The 16,931-nt window shown below is 39.0% G+C and overlaps 1 protein-coding gene across 1 annotated transcript; it reads right to left on the reverse strand.

Annotated features, from left to right (window-relative positions):
- Nucleotides 1-498: 498 nt before the first annotated feature.
- On the reverse strand, nt 499-15,833 carry LOC112186818 (ABC transporter G family member 24). Its single transcript, XM_024325349.2, has 15 exons — nt 15,791-15,833; nt 6,741-7,050; nt 6,529-6,605; nt 5,970-6,242; nt 5,703-5,766; nt 5,461-5,607; nt 5,268-5,302; nt 5,033-5,106; nt 3,898-4,754; nt 3,192-3,488; nt 2,441-2,935; nt 1,835-1,983; nt 1,269-1,558; nt 1,038-1,171; nt 499-937 (listed from the first exon to the last, which is right to left on the reverse strand). Exons 2-15 carry the CDS (start codon nt 7,010-7,012, stop codon nt 784-786), a joined length of 3,318 nt encoding a protein of 1,105 aa, XP_024181117.1. The 5' UTR covers nt 7,013-7,050; nt 15,791-15,833; the 3' UTR covers nt 499-783.
- Between the last annotated feature and the right edge of the window lie 1,098 nt (nt 15,834-16,931).

Genomic DNA, 16,931 nt, shown 5'->3' on the forward strand with positions numbered 1-16,931 from the left:
CAGGGACATTCCCCTAAAACTATTCTTTGGGTCCCTTAATGCATCGTTCTTCTACTTTGACTCATTATTTTCATATATGAAGAATTGAACCACCAGATATGTTACACTTGTTGGTAAGTAAGAAAAGGGAATCTCCCTCAATACAGAAATCATAATCAACGTTGTGGGAATTGAAAAACTGTCTGGCCGGAGAGAATGGAAAGGAATATTACAGAGAGGCTTGGGGAAATTAGAAGGGTCTTTGTCTGTGATTGAGGGCTGCCTAACTTTGGGACGAAAAACAAGACTGGTCATTATTCCAAAGGAATTCAGTTCTGTGGTCTCTGTTTTGAGTTCTGTGGTGAGGATAATGTTCTTTGAAGTTGCATTACAACAGTCCTTTTCTGGGCCATTGTTACATTACACAAATCTAAACTTTGTAGATTTAAGTTCATTCATGTGTGAAATGAACAACACGCTCTTTCTTTCCAAATGAGCTTTGCTTATCCATTCTCCATTTCCTTTTGTTGTCTTTAATCATTCATATGCTTGCAAAGATCCCATTTCTCAATTTTGATGCTCGCAAAATTTTAATGAGTTTCGTCAATGATAATATACCAAACTAAGAGACGCTACTGTCACATTCTAGTTTCTATTTCTCTAAACTTTGGGATATCGATCATCAGTAATTTTTATTTCAAAATGCAACCATTTTACTACTTGAGGGCAATATGAACATTTTAAGAACTTCTTCACAAGATTGTACAGAACTTGGTCTTCTGCTGATTGCTGATCTCGGAGATCTCACTTCTGAAAGATCAGCATACAAAAGAATGCGATCACACGACTAACTAAACCAGTGATGATCAAGACAGTTATACAAAGATTCCAATCATGAAGATCATAGCCACTTTTCAAAAGCGTCCCGCAACGAGTTATTAGCCATACCCCTGAGTAGCTGTAACATATAGGAAATAGTTCAGTGATTGGGATCAGAAAAACTCACCAATCATAGTTCATTAATGTTGCAACCACTTGTTCAGAGAAGTTATGACTACCTTTCAGCATTTGCAATCACAAATGCCTCCAAAGCCCACTTAGGATAGCATAAATTGGCCAAAATCTTTAGAATTTCACTATCCTGAGGCTGTGTTGCTGTAAGAGTCAAAACAACAGGAAGAAGGACTGATAACTGCAAGAATAGCAGCTTCTTAGTAAAAAAAACTGATGGAATGTGAAAAATGAATGTTCAGATGACATTCTCTAAATGCTGCGTTTCTAGTGCTTACCAGTTGGGCTGCACCTTGGTCAAAGAAGATTGCTAATGCATAGGCTATACCAGTTACGCAGTACACAAGGCAGAGTAGAACAATGTAATTATCCGCTAAGCTAGATCTTGGGTCGGTGAAAAAGTAGAACATGGACAGATACACCAAAGGTTTGATCACTGTATTAAAATGATCAACTGTATCCTTAGCGAGAAAATAAGCCAAGCTGCTCATTCCAGATGCAGCTTCTCTCCAATAGTGTAATCTATCCAGAGAAAATGATCTCAAGGCCGCAATTTTGCACAGTAGAGCTGCAAATCAGGAACAAGAGTAATGGTAAGGACATGCAAACTTTACGCATATGCATGATGGAAGTAAAATACGCATGCATTGCCTATCATATTGATTTATCAGAGCCGACATTGACTTTAATATAGTAGGTGTGCATCTTTTAGGCCTTATATATATACTCCTATGTTAATGTGGAAAAATAACACGAGTGGGGAAAAAGTATCAATCATTTGAGCCTAGAAGGAATGTATATGTGTAACCAAGTGCTCTAAAATTATGGTATATGTTGTACTTACAAACTGCAATAATGGTATATGTGTAACCAAGTGCTCCAAAATTATGGTCGCTCACTTTAGCAAGTGATCCTAAGCAGGCTCCAGCAAGTAGTAAAATTAAATAATCCACTACTTGTATTCGAGCTTCTCGAAGTCTCTGCTTACCAAGTCTGACATGAAATGAATGTATCAGCAGTTGCAAAGTAATATAGGAAATAGGTAAGTATATGCGTCTACTTTTCTTCTTTTGCATGTCCTTCCCCATGGCAGAACCCCATAGATATAGAGAACACAAGATATGACATGTTTTCAAGACACCGTGTAAAAGAATGGTCTCAGAAAATGATATATCACATGGATGATGAAACTGCCAAAGTGACATGAGTGTACCTCACCCTTCATTTGGTTCTCAGAGTTGTGATTAACACAAAAAAGAATAGGAAGCAAGCTTCCAATTGTTATTTTATCTCTAAACTAACTTTTCATATCATAATCAACTACCTGGAGATATTTCTGAAAAAAAAACTTAAAATGCATGGCACTTTTTGATGCTTTTCATTCTGTAATTAAGTATTGCCATGATCAGAATGTGATATACAAAGGCACCTGAAAACATTGATAATGTACCTGCAGAGGAAGTGTTTGTATTGCTGAAGTACTCCTGGAGTTCTCCGGTTTGATAAATCATTGGATTTCAAGAAATTGAGCCATATTGAATCACAATTCAATTTTACATTAGGCTTTATGTATTTCCTTAGACTTGCTGAAACAGATGGTTCCTCCATTTCAGCAGCAGCAATATTTGTTTCATCAATTGAATTTCCACCAGTTGAGGACGATGCAAGTCCAGCAGTACTGTGCCACATATCAGGGGGTACTGAGTACCCCTTATGAAGCATCCATCTGATAGGAAGCTCTTTATAGTATACACTTGAGCTGCGTTCTGTTGTTACTATTCCCTCCAAAATGTCAATAAAGTAGTCCGGAGGATTGATCCGGTCTGGGACGTTGACCCCAAGGCCTGCAAAGTATTCTTCAACTTTCTCCGCTGATCCATGATAGACAGTAAGGCCCCCTTTTGCCAGGAGTACAAGATCATCAAACATCTTGAATAATGCATAACTGGAGCAGAAGTTTTAGCAAACACAAAGGAGAATGAATGTCAGAGAGTACTAATCCAATGGAAGAAAGAACACAAAGGAGAATCTAAGATAGTTCTAGAACATTATTTCTTTTACCAAACATTTGCAATAAAGCTTGCTACACACTCAAGAATCCAAACAAAAAGTAGAAAATAGTTTTATAAATTCACTCAAGACCAAAAAAAAACAAAAAACATGCAAATTCAAAGTTTAGAGAACCTTGTATTGAAAGGTACCTAGGTTGGTGAACCACCATGCAAATGTTTACCCCTTCAAAAGCTTCCCGTCTAAGTGCTCTAAGAAGTAGCTGAGAAGAGGCACTGTCCAACCCTGATGTGGGTTCATCCAAAATCAAAAGTGAAGGTTCCATAACCATTTCCATGGCAACATTCACACGTTTCCTCTGTCCTCCAGAAATTCCTCGCTTCTCTACAGTTCCAACCAAGGAATTGCGTACCGTCTGAAGGCCCAAGGACTCGATAACTCTTTCAGTCACTAGAAATTCATCTGCTTTTGATAAGTCCACTGACAATCTTCAAAAATCAGAAGTGCATCATCAAAAAGTAGCACCACTGAGGCAGTGACTACAACTACATTGTCTAACTAACCATCTTTTAGTTCAGGCCATGGACAAATATAAAACCGTAAAACTAATTCAACTGGGAGAAATTCAAAGTGTGAAAATTTTGTGATGTTGAAACTTGCATTCTAGAACATAATTCAGGGTAACCACCAGCATAATATCACAGTAAAACCAAACAACATTTTGATTGATTATCTGGGGTTCATGCGTTTGCATCACCGCTTCATATTGAACTTCGTAGTGAGCTGGTTGGTGATAAACTACAACACCAAATTTTCAAAATGTAGTAACAATATGAACGTGTGAATAATAAAATGTGCTGTTAGAGTGAGATCTGCAAAGAACAGAATGTGGCACACCTGCACTTTGCACTGAACCCCAAATTCTCTTCCACTGTCAAGTTTCCGTGCACAATATCATCTTGCGGCACAAAACCTATGATTCTTTTATACGAATGGATTGCTTCATTCTTTCCATTTATAAGAATTAGACCAGTCACCTTGCATCCAATTGCTTTTCCAGCTAGAGCAGAAATAAATGTTGTTTTTCCAGCACCTGACGGACCCATGACTGCAGTAATGCAGCCAGGCTTTATTTTACCAGTTACACATCTCAGTATATGTTTATTTGGCGCTTTCAAAGTAAGTGCAAGGTCTTTAAAATAAATCTCCATCAGAGGCCTTTTCCTTGTCTGAATATTATTGGCCATTTTAACCACCCCAGGTAAGGTAAGGTCCTTGTAGTCTTGCTGCAGAGCCTTCTCTTTCTCAAGTTGAGTATAAGCATACTTGAATATCTGGTCATGAGTACGTGTTACTTTTCCTCTTGACACATTTCCTACAATTGTATCCTCAGGTCCAAATATAAACGGTTCAAAACTCTCTGGATTGTCTTCAGTTTCACTCATCTGGATCAGCTCACCAGATTCCTTTTGCTTTCCTTTAGATGGCACAGGTGAGGACAAAGAAGCAGAGAATGCACTTGGATGCAGAGGTGCACCTGGGACGTCCTTTTTTTTAGAAAACTTGGGTGATAAATGAGCTGGCAATCCACTTGTAAAATTCTTTGCAGCGTCTGCAGCATATTTCCATGACTTTGCTATCTGCCTTGCATTTTTTGCTGCCGCTTCCCGGGATTTGTCCAGTGTCCTGTTCCTAGTGGTGAGAACTTGGTAGGAAAAATTGTAAAAAATAAGTAGAAGAGTACTCAGAGCTGCCTGCATGAGAAATTGAATAGCATAAAGTTAATTTTATATTTTTGTGCACCAGTCATAACTCATCAGTATGCTTCCACAATTACACTACATATATAAATTAAGTTGTCTGCAAGATAATGTATATGGGATGCCAAAATAAAGTATGCATGGAACAACAGTTCTGAAGACTTTCTCTCTAGAATATATCATATAGAAACTTTTGTTAGGATGAGCATAGTGAGCCTCACTATGTCTGCTGATATCAAGGTTTTGTTTCTGAAGTAATGCAAAGAACTTACTATAAGCACTATTCCGTATGCATAACTATTTTGACTTGGAGTGCTCTGATTACATGAAGTCAGCTTAAAGCAGCCTGCAACGTAAATTATTCAAAGGTCAGCTGCTTGCACAGAAGGCAGAAGTCCAAATTCCAGGTTAAGAAGATAGAGGGGTGTGATCATTAAAGATACACCACAAACAGAAACATGATACAACGCTTATTTAATTGGGAAGCTGAAACAAAATAAAACTTACGTTTCTCAGAGGCAGAACCCATCCTGCAGTAGTGTCTGCAATTGCATGAAAAATGACTTAATACATAACGAGAATGATTCAAAAGTCAAAAACACAAATCCCATATTCCTAGTCTAAAATTTCTTGTCAAATCAGAATTATAACGTACAGGAGAACCAGCTAAACATCAAATGAGTTTGATGAAACATCTTACCCACTACTGCAAGGAATTTTTCTCACAGTCGTTGGACAGTATGATCCAACTGGACAAAATACTTCACTACTAGTACCAACATCTGCCCATATGTTTGCTCCTCCACAAGTATGGTTTGGTTTCCCTGGAGGTAGTTGGTATTTGTATCTGCAATAACACACTAATTAATGTATCGTTTTTACACATTAAAGGCTGTTGAACACAACAGATATAGTGATCGGCAAAGCTAGATCTGAACTTACGGTTCACAAACACCAGTCGTTTTGTCCAGTGTTGCCGGGGGACAATAAGAACCCGACGGACAAGCTTCAAGAACAGGATTTCAATTGAGAGAAAGTAAGGGAAAATGCATCAAGGAAACACAATTACATTTTAGAGAAAGGGATGGTAATCATCAACACCACACAATTATTTTTTTTAATTTCGTTCCTAGAAGCTAATTCCAATTCTTAATAAAAAAAAATTAAAAAAAGTGAAAAAAAGAAGCACTGAGAACTTCAGCTACTTACGTATCATGCAAGTAAGACCGTGTGGACAGAAGAAACCGTCACAACAAGGCTGGCAGTTGTGAGTTCTAGCAAGAATGTCGTCTGAATTTTGAAGGTCAATATGCTGATTCTGGCCAATGCTACAAGCCCATCCAGGTTCACACCCCGAAATCCATGAGGTAAAATTACAATTTTCATTAGGCTTCACGTAATTTGCGCTCTCAGATTTTTCAAATAAACTTTTGAAGTAGAATTTCATCTCCGCTGCAGTACACAAACGCGGTGCAAAATCTCCTGTTGAACCGCAAAACCACCAGGAAAGATATGTTAAAACAAGCTCAAATTTACGACTAGATTGCTAGGTAGTCCAGGAGGAATGACTGTTACCAAAGATAAAATATCTCAACCACTCTAATTAGAGCCATGAAATGAAGCATGGAAACATATATCTCTATATTTGATTTGCAAAGATACAAAACCTTATGCTTACAATTTTGAATTTTAGCATCCCTACTTTACTTGTGAACCAAACAAAGCAAACATCCATTGCCTTTCTAAATCAAAATAATACTATTTGTACCTTTAGTCTTTTGAATGCATGATTCCAAGAAATCCAGATTGGACGAAAAGTTAAATGCCTGGTTCCAATCAGCTTCCCTGAAACAGCGAATTGGGCATCAAAATCAAACTAATTAAATCTACAAAACCCTCTGCGAATTCGATAAGCATTCTCTTGTTTTGTTTCATGTCAAACGTACGTACAGAGAAGTAACTAACTATATGAAAGCTTACGGGTCTTTAACACAGAAGCTGGAATGGTTGCTAAGATCCCGACTGAGAATTGCTGTGGCATTGGAGATGCGGCCATACACAATCTGTGTGATGAGTGGGAGAACAGTAGGGTCGTCAATTTGGTCAAAGTCATATAAGTCTTGTCCCTGTGCCAAGATAAAAAAAGCCAATATAGCTAGTAATAATAAGTGAGACAAAGGCGCAGGAGGTTTTGAGAGCAGTGAAGAATGAGGCCTTTGTGTAGGGTTGACGTCACAGGCTGCTGACATCATAATTGAACACAGAGCGTGAAACCACGCGCTCACAGAATCTGTCAAACCAAAAGGTCAGTAGCAATTTATTTAGGGTTAATGCTCATACACCCCAAATCTGGGAAAATACTTCTCATACACCCCAGTGTATTATTTTTGTTCCCTTTTACACAACTTTTTCTCACTTTCTTTCCTACCTACCCGTCTTTTCAAAATCACTACCATTAGTACCCTTTTTCTTTGTTATCTTGATCTGTTAGAGTCTGCATCTGCATATGTCTCTTTCATAAATTTATATATGTTGTTTTAGAAACGTGGTGGGCCCATCAGAGTTTGTTTCATTTGAATATATATATGAAGCTGACAGTCATCCTCTAATTCGCAAGGTAAACAGTACAAATTACTATTCATAATTTCAGTAGTAGACAGACTTGAGTTAGTAGCTATATGCAAACATACTACTAAAGAACTGCAGAAAGAGAGAGAAAAACTGAGAAAATTAAAAACCTATCGGGACAGCCTTGATAGAGAATCTCCCAATTACTGGGATATTATTTATAGACTTCAGACTAGAATCTATAAAATAGAAGAAGAGATAGAAAATCTCCTATATGTTCTGGAAGAGGAACAAAAACCTCTGAATTATTTGAGCATTGGTTAGATCCGCACCTCACTGGTATCAGAGCTTGTAAAAGGCTCAAAGGAGAACCTCTCCTTAATGGGGACAATGTCAGAATTGTTACTAGAGAAAATAAATTCTCTACTGAAAGCTTCTGATGAGAAATATCAGAAGATGTTACTAGAAATATCTAGATGTCAGTCGACACTAGAAACAATACCTGCTATAATCCACCAATTGGAAAGATTGGAAAACAAACTGGATTATATCAAAGATCTTCCAAAAACGGAAGAAGAAAAACTGACAAGTGTCAGTAGAAAAATCAAAGAACAGCAAAAAACGCTGGAATCTATACTGAAGGACAAGAAATTGCCTACAGTAAAAAAGAAGACTAATGGGTTCAAACCATTAGAGAAACCAGACTCAAATCGTGTTCCTAACATGATTTTTCTGGAACCATCTACTAGTCAGTCTAGTATCCGGTATGAAAACCCGGAGAATACAGAAAAAAGAGAAATGAAGATGTTAAGCATCTTTGGAAAGAAGAAAGGAGTTCAACTCCTAAATTCTGAAGAATTTGAATACAATGAAATCGAGCATGAGGTAAAAAACTCCTCAATTCCAAAGCTAGATTTCAAACAGATCTACCGACGGGGAACATTTGACCTGATGGATAGCCATCATTTCAAAGTACTTGAATTCACAACCCCATCAACAACAGGAGAAACAGATCTCTTGATGATCACCCCTGCTGAAGTTGCCAGAGCACAAGCAAAGCAGTACCAATTTATGCACATTGGAGCAGTCCAAGTCGGCATAAAACTGTTGGCAAGAGAAGGCATCAACTGTTCAGTCCTATGTGTCCTGCAAGACAACAGATTGACAGACTTCCAAGCTAGTCTGTTGGGAACTCTAGAAGCGTCACTATGCAACCAGGTAGCATATTTCAACTGCTTCCCCAACTTTTCAACCAGCTTGAAGGATGCAGCCCACTGCCTCAGACTGAGAGTCAAGACAGACGGGATCTCAATGAAAGAAGAAATGCAAGAATTGGCAATAGTATACAGAGTGTACTATAAACTGATGAGCACCACAGTGGAACCAAAGACAAGGATCTCCAATATCCCTGGTCTCACTACTGGATTCCTCACCAGCCAGAAGAACCATTCACAGCAGATTCACAAGGTTGCTTGGAATGAAGTAACTTTTCCTCTTGAATGGAAACTGTCCGGTCCAAAAAAATTGCCGGAAAGAGCAAAAGCAAAGATCTACGAGAGTAGACGCACTGGAGAAATCAGCCTCAACTTTGAAGATCACAGGAAAAGTGATGTCCGTCCTGAGAACATCAGGATAAACAGCAGTCTTCTGAGAAGAAGCTACAGCACCAGAGAAGCCGGTGTCAGTGGAACAAAACCCACTATTGAAGAGCCAATATCAGAAGAAGAACTGGAAGCTGATCTATGCAGACCAGTCCATATGCTCAGAGCTGAGAGGCTCTATGATCTTTACAAAGAAGCTGAGAATTGCGAAAGTCCTGAACGATTAGAAAAACTAATCGAGGAAATGAAAGAATTCAAATGCAGAAAGACAAGAAAAGTCTTTCCTTACCAAGATGTTGAAATGGAAGAAGGAGGAAGCTCCAGAACTTTCATAAAAAAAGAAACAAGGGAAATGAAACTCCCAGTTCAGAAAGCCCCCACGGGTAAAAAAGGAGAAAGAAATTCCCAGAGATTTGTCCCAGAGGACAATCTGCCCAGAGTTCCTATCACCAACTATGGAATCTGGCTGAATCTAGACAAGAGTCTAGACAAAAGAAAAACCATTGACCAATGGGTAGATAGCCTGATGATGGCTTCTGCACTGACCCTTGGAAAATTTGAAGCACCAGATTTGCAGCTGTACTATGAAACTACTCTCACTGGAGTGGCAAAAAAGTACTACCTATCTTTCAAAGAAACCGCCAGAGGAAGAGACTGGCTTGAAGAGATAAAAAATTCAAAGTCTCCGTATGATTTTGCAGTACCCCTGTACGATCAGTTATGTGGAGATCTCTCAAATCTGAGTGATAAAGCCAAAGAAACGGCAAAGTCGAATATCTATGCTCTCAAAATCTGTGACATGAGATATTTCGAAGAATACCTGAATGAATTTCAGGAATATTACTGTACAATTGGTGAACTAGAGAATACTGATCTAGTTAATCTGTTGCACAGAAAGCTCCCTGAACCATGGAGAACAGCTGTGAGAGAAAGCATAGCTGAGAAACCAATTGAAAGATTTTCAGTTGGAGGAATTGCCGACAGAATCCGGCAATTACTGAAGGAGCAATGCAAAGCCAATCTTAGAGCTAAGATGGCCAAGAAGCAACTCAAAGGAGTTGAAAATTTCTGTTATGGAATACTGGATATGCCCACAAACTGGGGATGTCATGACACCAAATTCCACAGAAAGAAGAAAAAAGAAAAATATTACTCTAAAAAATTCAAAAAGAGTAATCAGAAGAAGAATTGGAGATTCAAGAAAAGCTCCAATTACAAGAAGCAGCAGGATGAAGATCCAAAGAAGAAGTTCTTCAAGAAAAAGAAGAATACACATCAGCATAAACAACCTAGCAAGAAAGCTTGCAGATGTTGGTTATGCAAAGCTGAAGGGCACTATGCCAATGAATGCCCGGAAAAGGGTAACAGATCTACTAAAGCTCTCTTTGAAGAATATGAGCAAATAGTAGAGGTAGCAAACATGAAAGGCTACGAAATAGCCTATTCTGATGATGAAGATGACGACAGGACAGTCTACTCTGCCTGGTCTGAAGAAGAAGAAAGTTCATCAGAAGAGTCTGAGAATGATTCTGAAGTAGAGTACTTCGAATCCAGACAAATGAATGTTTTGAAAGTCAAAAATTGGGAAGAAAGCAAGACAGAATCCTTCATGTCTTCTTATCAGGTAAACCCTGGTTCATTCGTTTGTGACTACTGCTTTTGTCACGAGAAGAATGGTCTCCCTATGTTCTGCGAAGAGTCTAAGAAGACGTATCACAAAGAATGCTTCATAGCTGAAGCTAGAAGAAAAACCAAGAATGGTCTTGTCAGCCAATGGGTTGAGCAAGAATATGAAGAGTATTTCGCTGAGAAAAAGGCGAAAGAAGTTGAAACTCTGTTCCAGGAAACCATGGAACAAGCAAAAGGAGTTGCAACAACGGTGTTCCAAGAAACAACAGTGGAACAACAACCTTCTTCCTCAAGAATAAAGGAAGAAATCATCGGTGAAGAAACAATCGATGAAGAAATTGAACTGGTTGAAATACCAGAAAATGAAGAACTGGTGAAACCACCAGAGATTGTTCATCTCTTAGAACGACAGGAGAATACTGACACATGGGATCTACTTGGCCAACCTTCCGGCAAGTTTGATTATAAAGTCAGATACGATCCTCCTTCCTGGTTCAATGATCCAGACAGCAAAGAGATAAGTCCTACAGATTGGGATGATGATGACAAATCACCCACTCAGGAAAATATTCCAGAAGAATGCAAACCATTCATTCCTCAGGAGCAAGCTCAAGAAAAAGAGCTTCACCAATCGAAAGTCGTCTCTACAAGTAGATACAGCAACTACATCGAGATTGGACTCAAGTTCCCTGATCACAGGAAATATCATCTACATGCTTTTGTAGATAATGGATCAGGTTTTACTGTTGCAAAAAGATTTGCAATTCCAGACGAACTCTGGAAAGAAGATAAAAAGAAGTCAGCTACTGGTGTTACATTTGATGGAAGCCATCTCACTATGAAGAAAGTAGCAAAAAATGTTCATATCACCATTGGTGGAGGAACATTTATCATCCAGAGTGTTTGGCAATCTGAAGGCCAAGGATCTGATTTCTTGTTGGGAAATGATTTTATTCTCCAACAACGATTCATTCAGGATGAAGAAGCAATCGGCTTCAGAAAAGGAGAACGGGTGTTCTGGGCAGACAGACTCACACATGCATTCAGTGTGGTCGGTCCCGGTTTTACTACTCACTATCAGAGATCGCAACAGAATAGTGGTGATCTTACTCCCTACAAACCCAAATTTGAGCCCATACTCCAAATCAAACAACAAGAAGAACTGCTTGTTGAAGAATCTTCAGAAGAAGAAGAAGAAGCTAGTGGAGATGAAGAAGCTAGTTTCATCCATGAGCACAACCTCAAGCACTTTCAGAACAAGCTTGAGTCTCAACAAATTCCCACTCTTGACAAAATCAAGAAACTACTCGAGCAGAATGTGGATACAAATCCGCAGAAGTTTTGGGAAAAAGACCCAGTGGTCTGTGAATTGAGATTGCATGACATGAACGCTATCTGTCATGTCAAAGCTATTCCTCAGTACAAAGAGGAAGATCAAAAGGAATTTAGAATTGATATTGAAGATCTCCTGAAGAAGAGATTAATTCAACCTTCCACTAGCCCTCATCATGCCCCAGCATTCTATGTGAGAAATCATGCAGAAAATCTACGAGGAAAAGCTAGAATGGTTATTGACTACAGAGATGTCAATAAGAAGACTGTCAAAGACGGATATCAGATCGCTCAAGTCAGAGTGCTGATCAACCAGCTCAGAGGAGCTAAAGTCTTTTCGAAATTCGATGCAAAGTCGGGTTTCTGGCAGGTCAAGATGCATCCTGAGAGTGTACCTCTCACTGCATTTGGAACACCACAAGGTCATTACGAATGGCTGGTAATGCCTTTTGGTCTCAAGCAAGCTCCCTCAATCTTCCAAAGAAAGATGGACAACATCTTCAAGCATGTAGCGGAGTTCTGCGTCGTCTATATAGATGACATCCTCGTCTTCTCCAAAAACAGAGAAGAACACATGAAACACCTCCATGAGGTCACAAAGCTGATAGTTCAGCATGGAATTATCCTAGGAGAGAAGAAAATCTTCTTTATCCTTGATGAAGTTGATTTCCTAGGGATAAACATCAAGAATGGAGTCATAAAGCTCCAACCTCACATTATTGAAAAGGTCTGGAAGTTCCCAGACAAGATTCCTGATGCTAAGAGTCTAGAGAGATTCCTTGGTGTCATAAATTATGGGAGAGATTTCATCCCTAGAATCTCAGGGTTAACAGCAATGTTATCTCCCAAGACAAGTTCCAAGAAAAAATGGAACTTCACAGAAGATGATGAAAAAATCGTGAAGCAAATAAAAACCCTCTGCAAGAATCTCCCTCCTCTCCAACAACCAGAAGAGAATGACGAGATTATCCTCCAAACTGATGCGAGCGATAATTACTGGTCTGGTGTTGTTTTGGCGAAAGCGCCTGGAACCAACATTGAAAAGATTTGCAAATTTTGTAGTGGCAAGTTCAGCCCTGTAGAACTGAATTATCCCACAGGGGAAAAGGAAATTTTGGCTGTCAAAAAGACAATTTTGAACTCTCCAGCTTTTCTTGGAAAACCCTTTATTGTGCGCACTGATTGTGCCAGAGTAAAGAATTTCAAAAATTTTAAACTAGATAAAGCTGCTGACAGAGGAAGATTAGCAAACTGGCAATTGTTTCTTAACCAATATGATTATACTGTTGAATTAATTGCAGGAAACAAGAACTATCTTCCAGACGCATTGACCAGAGAATTAGCCATGTTCAGCCAAAAAGAAAACGACGAAGGTCGTAATCCCAGAAGCAGAAGATCTGGGAAAGAGCATGAACCTGAAGAAGATCCCATAGAAACCAAAGAAAAAGTTCTTAAAAGGTTTCTGCTAAGCTCAAAAGGCTTGGCCTCAACTGATCAATCCCAGGGTAAAGGATTGGCTAGCCCGTCTCAAACGGCAGACGGTAAAGGCTCATCAAGACCGTTGATGGCTGCTGCTTTGCCAAAAAGCAGACCAACTCCGAGTGGAGTTATAAATGTTTTTAATTATGAATTAAGAACTTTTGATACTCCTGTGTTCAGAACTGGCAGGAGACTAGCTTATCACCAGAAGGCAATCCTGGATAATCTCTTATTCGCCTTTCAAGAAAGAAGCAGTGGTTTGATGTTCCCAGCTCTCTTCGCATTAGCTGAAGAACTCTACGAAAATGGTAAACCACAAGGTGACGAGCTTCATACTCAGCAGAGTGCTGTAAGGAAAGAAAAACTATCCTTCCTTGAAAGTCCAGAAAGTGCTAGGGTTCCTATCATGGCACTCAATGAATCAGACTGGTATGAATTCCATGATCTGATAGGAAGGCACAATCCTGAAAACCTAGTTCCTCCAACCCTCTTTATTGTCTCAGGACCATATGTTGGAAGATACCTGGTAAATGTTCAGAGTGAACATCCTCAAGAACACAAGCTTTGGCTTGTTGAAAATAGTTTTGTCCATAATCTGTGGACTAAAACTAATGATGATCTAAGAGGCTTGCCGCCTATTATTGTCAACACGGTCAAGAACATCAGAAGAGACAACTGTATGCTTCGTCTGAAGTTCAGGTCCACTCCTCCAGAATGGATCCAGAAGACAGATGGTGAAGTTGAATATATTCCTCCATATCATTATGTGAGAATTATTCAAAGAAGATATCTTCAACCAGCCTGTGTAGCATACAACGGCCAACCAAATTCTAGCATTCCCTGGATGAAGGCCATGGCTCTTGACTACATCAAAAAGATCATCTCTGAAGACAGCAACAACACATTCCTGGCAGCAGGAGAAAAAACAATTATCACCGCTTACGATCATCCTGACGTAGTCAGCAGTGATATATTCTTATCTCTAACCAGAAAAGAGATAGACTCGACAATGGCATGCATGCGCTGGGTGGAAAAACTTGAAAATGACAACCACTACAAGATGTATGTTGATACAGACGTCGAGGACAACGCAACAACAGCTCGCATGGCCCAGGCGGACAACAACTCCTTTGTCTTTGGCCACCATTCTGAAACAGATGAGAACATGTGAAGCTACAGGTGAAGAATCAGCACCAAAATAGCAACTGTAGAACTTTAGACTTTTCTAAAGCTACTTTTGCTTTTTCCTTTTCAAAAAAGAAAAGGTTAAGTGAAAAACATTTCACTTTTTCCTTTTGCTTTTCCCTGACCGACCTCCACCAGCAGGAGCACTACGAAAAGCAAGAGTCACGGAGTTGTCCTGTACATTTTTGTATTTTGAATTCTGGTTTGAGTTCCGCTCCCTATATAAGGAGCTTTAGCTTCTCTTAGAAGGCATTCGAAAACGAGACCAACTAAGAACTAGATTCGAAGTTGAGATCAGAAACACTCCTCTGAAAATAAAATAGAATAGCAGTGTGCTTCCTTTCCTGTTTAGGTGTGAAGTAGTGTGCTTTCAGTACAAGTAAGTAACTGTTCTCATTCTTATGGATAGCTAAACAGCTTTTGCTGTTTACCTGAGAATGAGGCTCTGATTGTTTAAAGGTTTTATATGTATATTTGAATAAATAAATTCAGATGGTTGTTCACCCACTTCTTTATAAAATATTTATGTCATTACATTTCGTAATCATCTTTATCATGCATGATTTACTATGTCAAAGTTTAACATTCGTATGCATGCATCCCATGGAAAGCTAAAGTTCTAAAGCTTTACTGTTCAGCCAAAAGAATCAGTTTTAAAACGGAAAAAATTAGGACAAGCAGCAGTGATTCCGCCCTGTGAGTAGCCGTTTAGACAGGAAGTCGTTAGGCGAAATGTGGCATGTTGAAGGCTAGTCTTGTTTTTGTTTTAAAGTTTTTTACTGTTCCTTTTTGTTGGATAGAACGGTAGAGGAATCTAAGGTCAACATAGGATACAAATGGCATTTGTTTGTTAAAACTATCCCTGTTAGTCTTTGTCTTTCATCAATAGTGAAATACCAAAGTGTTGGGCAGTTGGGAAAAATACCAAGGTTTTCTGGGTATGCGGGAATTACCCCATTTATTTACCTAGCTAGACGTGCAGTACAATTAATACATACACTCATGATCGAGAGCTAGAGGACCTCAGATTATTCAAGATCCAAACAAATATATGAACACTACACTTTGGCACTTACAAAAATCCATAAAAGCTTTTCTGCAGATTATGAGTCATATAGCTACAGTACGTTCTAAACAACTGACTCATCCGAGATACTGATTTCGGATGAATCTGGTGGCCGACGGACCCAAAATACCAACCAAAACTCGAAAATGAACTCGAAGAGTAGATCAAACCTCTTAACTCGGTCTTCGCCGATCGATTGCAACCAAAATCGCCCGACACTCATGCGGAAAACCTGCCGGCAGCTCCAAAGTTGACGATCCGAAAAGGAGACACCATATAATCCTTCACCTCATTCTCTCTCTAGTCTCTACAAAGCTACCGCTACCACTCTCGCCATGCACAGTTGAGACTTTCGAGCCTGATATTTATACTTCAAATAGAATGAGTGATGCACGGCCCAGAGGCCCCAGATCAAGCGGCAGTTGAAATCAAACGGCTCAGATTGCACCATGTAATCTCCATAGGTTTTGAATGATTTCTTTTATTTTCTTTCTAAAAAAGAAAAAGAAAAAAAAAAAAAAGGAGTCTGACTCAATGTCCAAATTTTTCAAAACAAATTCTCACTCACCCCCACGGGCACAATAAAATTCTTATTCACCCCCATTTAAAGACTATAAAAGACATTTTTAGGCTCAACTCAGTTCTAAAATTTAACAAATTACACATAAGTGATTGACACAAAATGACTTAACAGATACATCATTTTAAGACCGAATTAAACATGTAATGATTAAGTCTTACAAATAAGGATCATATTCTCTCCACTTATCACATGTCATAAGTTAAATTTTGTGAGATCCTGAATTTTGAAGTTGCTCAAATTTTGTTTTCGAGGTTGGAAATGAAAAGTAGAGGTTGCCATGAGTTCGCAGCATTTTTCGGTGAATTTTCTGGATTCCCAAGCTATTTTTAAGGAATATTTAAAGTTTAGTGGTGCCGAGTGAAACCGCCGTCGCTCAACGGATAAAAGTTATTCTATGTATAACAGGCTGATCTTTCCCACGAGTTCAGGGGCGAGTTAAGGTTTGGCACCTCAATAAAGTCAAGGCCCAATCTCATGCCGAAAGGTTTAGTCAATGGACAACAAGTAAATATTCATGTACTACCCACAGTGAAAAGCTTCTTCGCCTGTACTTAAAGGTCACCGAGCCGGTGCAAAATGATTATTTGGTGATGTGGAGCCTTCTCATTGGTCAAAGGGTTTACTTCGTGACCAAGAGTAGCATCCTAACATGTCAGTTACAATCACATTGCAATCACAAAAGTGATGGAAGCTTGACAAGTGTCACAAGCTTCTTGGTGGTTTATTAA

The sequence above is a fragment of the Rosa chinensis genome, chromosome 2 (genome assembly GCF_002994745.2).
Source record: "Rosa chinensis cultivar Old Blush chromosome 2, RchiOBHm-V2, whole genome shotgun sequence".
In the NCBI taxonomy this organism is placed as follows: domain Eukaryota; kingdom Viridiplantae; phylum Streptophyta; class Magnoliopsida; order Rosales; family Rosaceae; genus Rosa; species Rosa chinensis.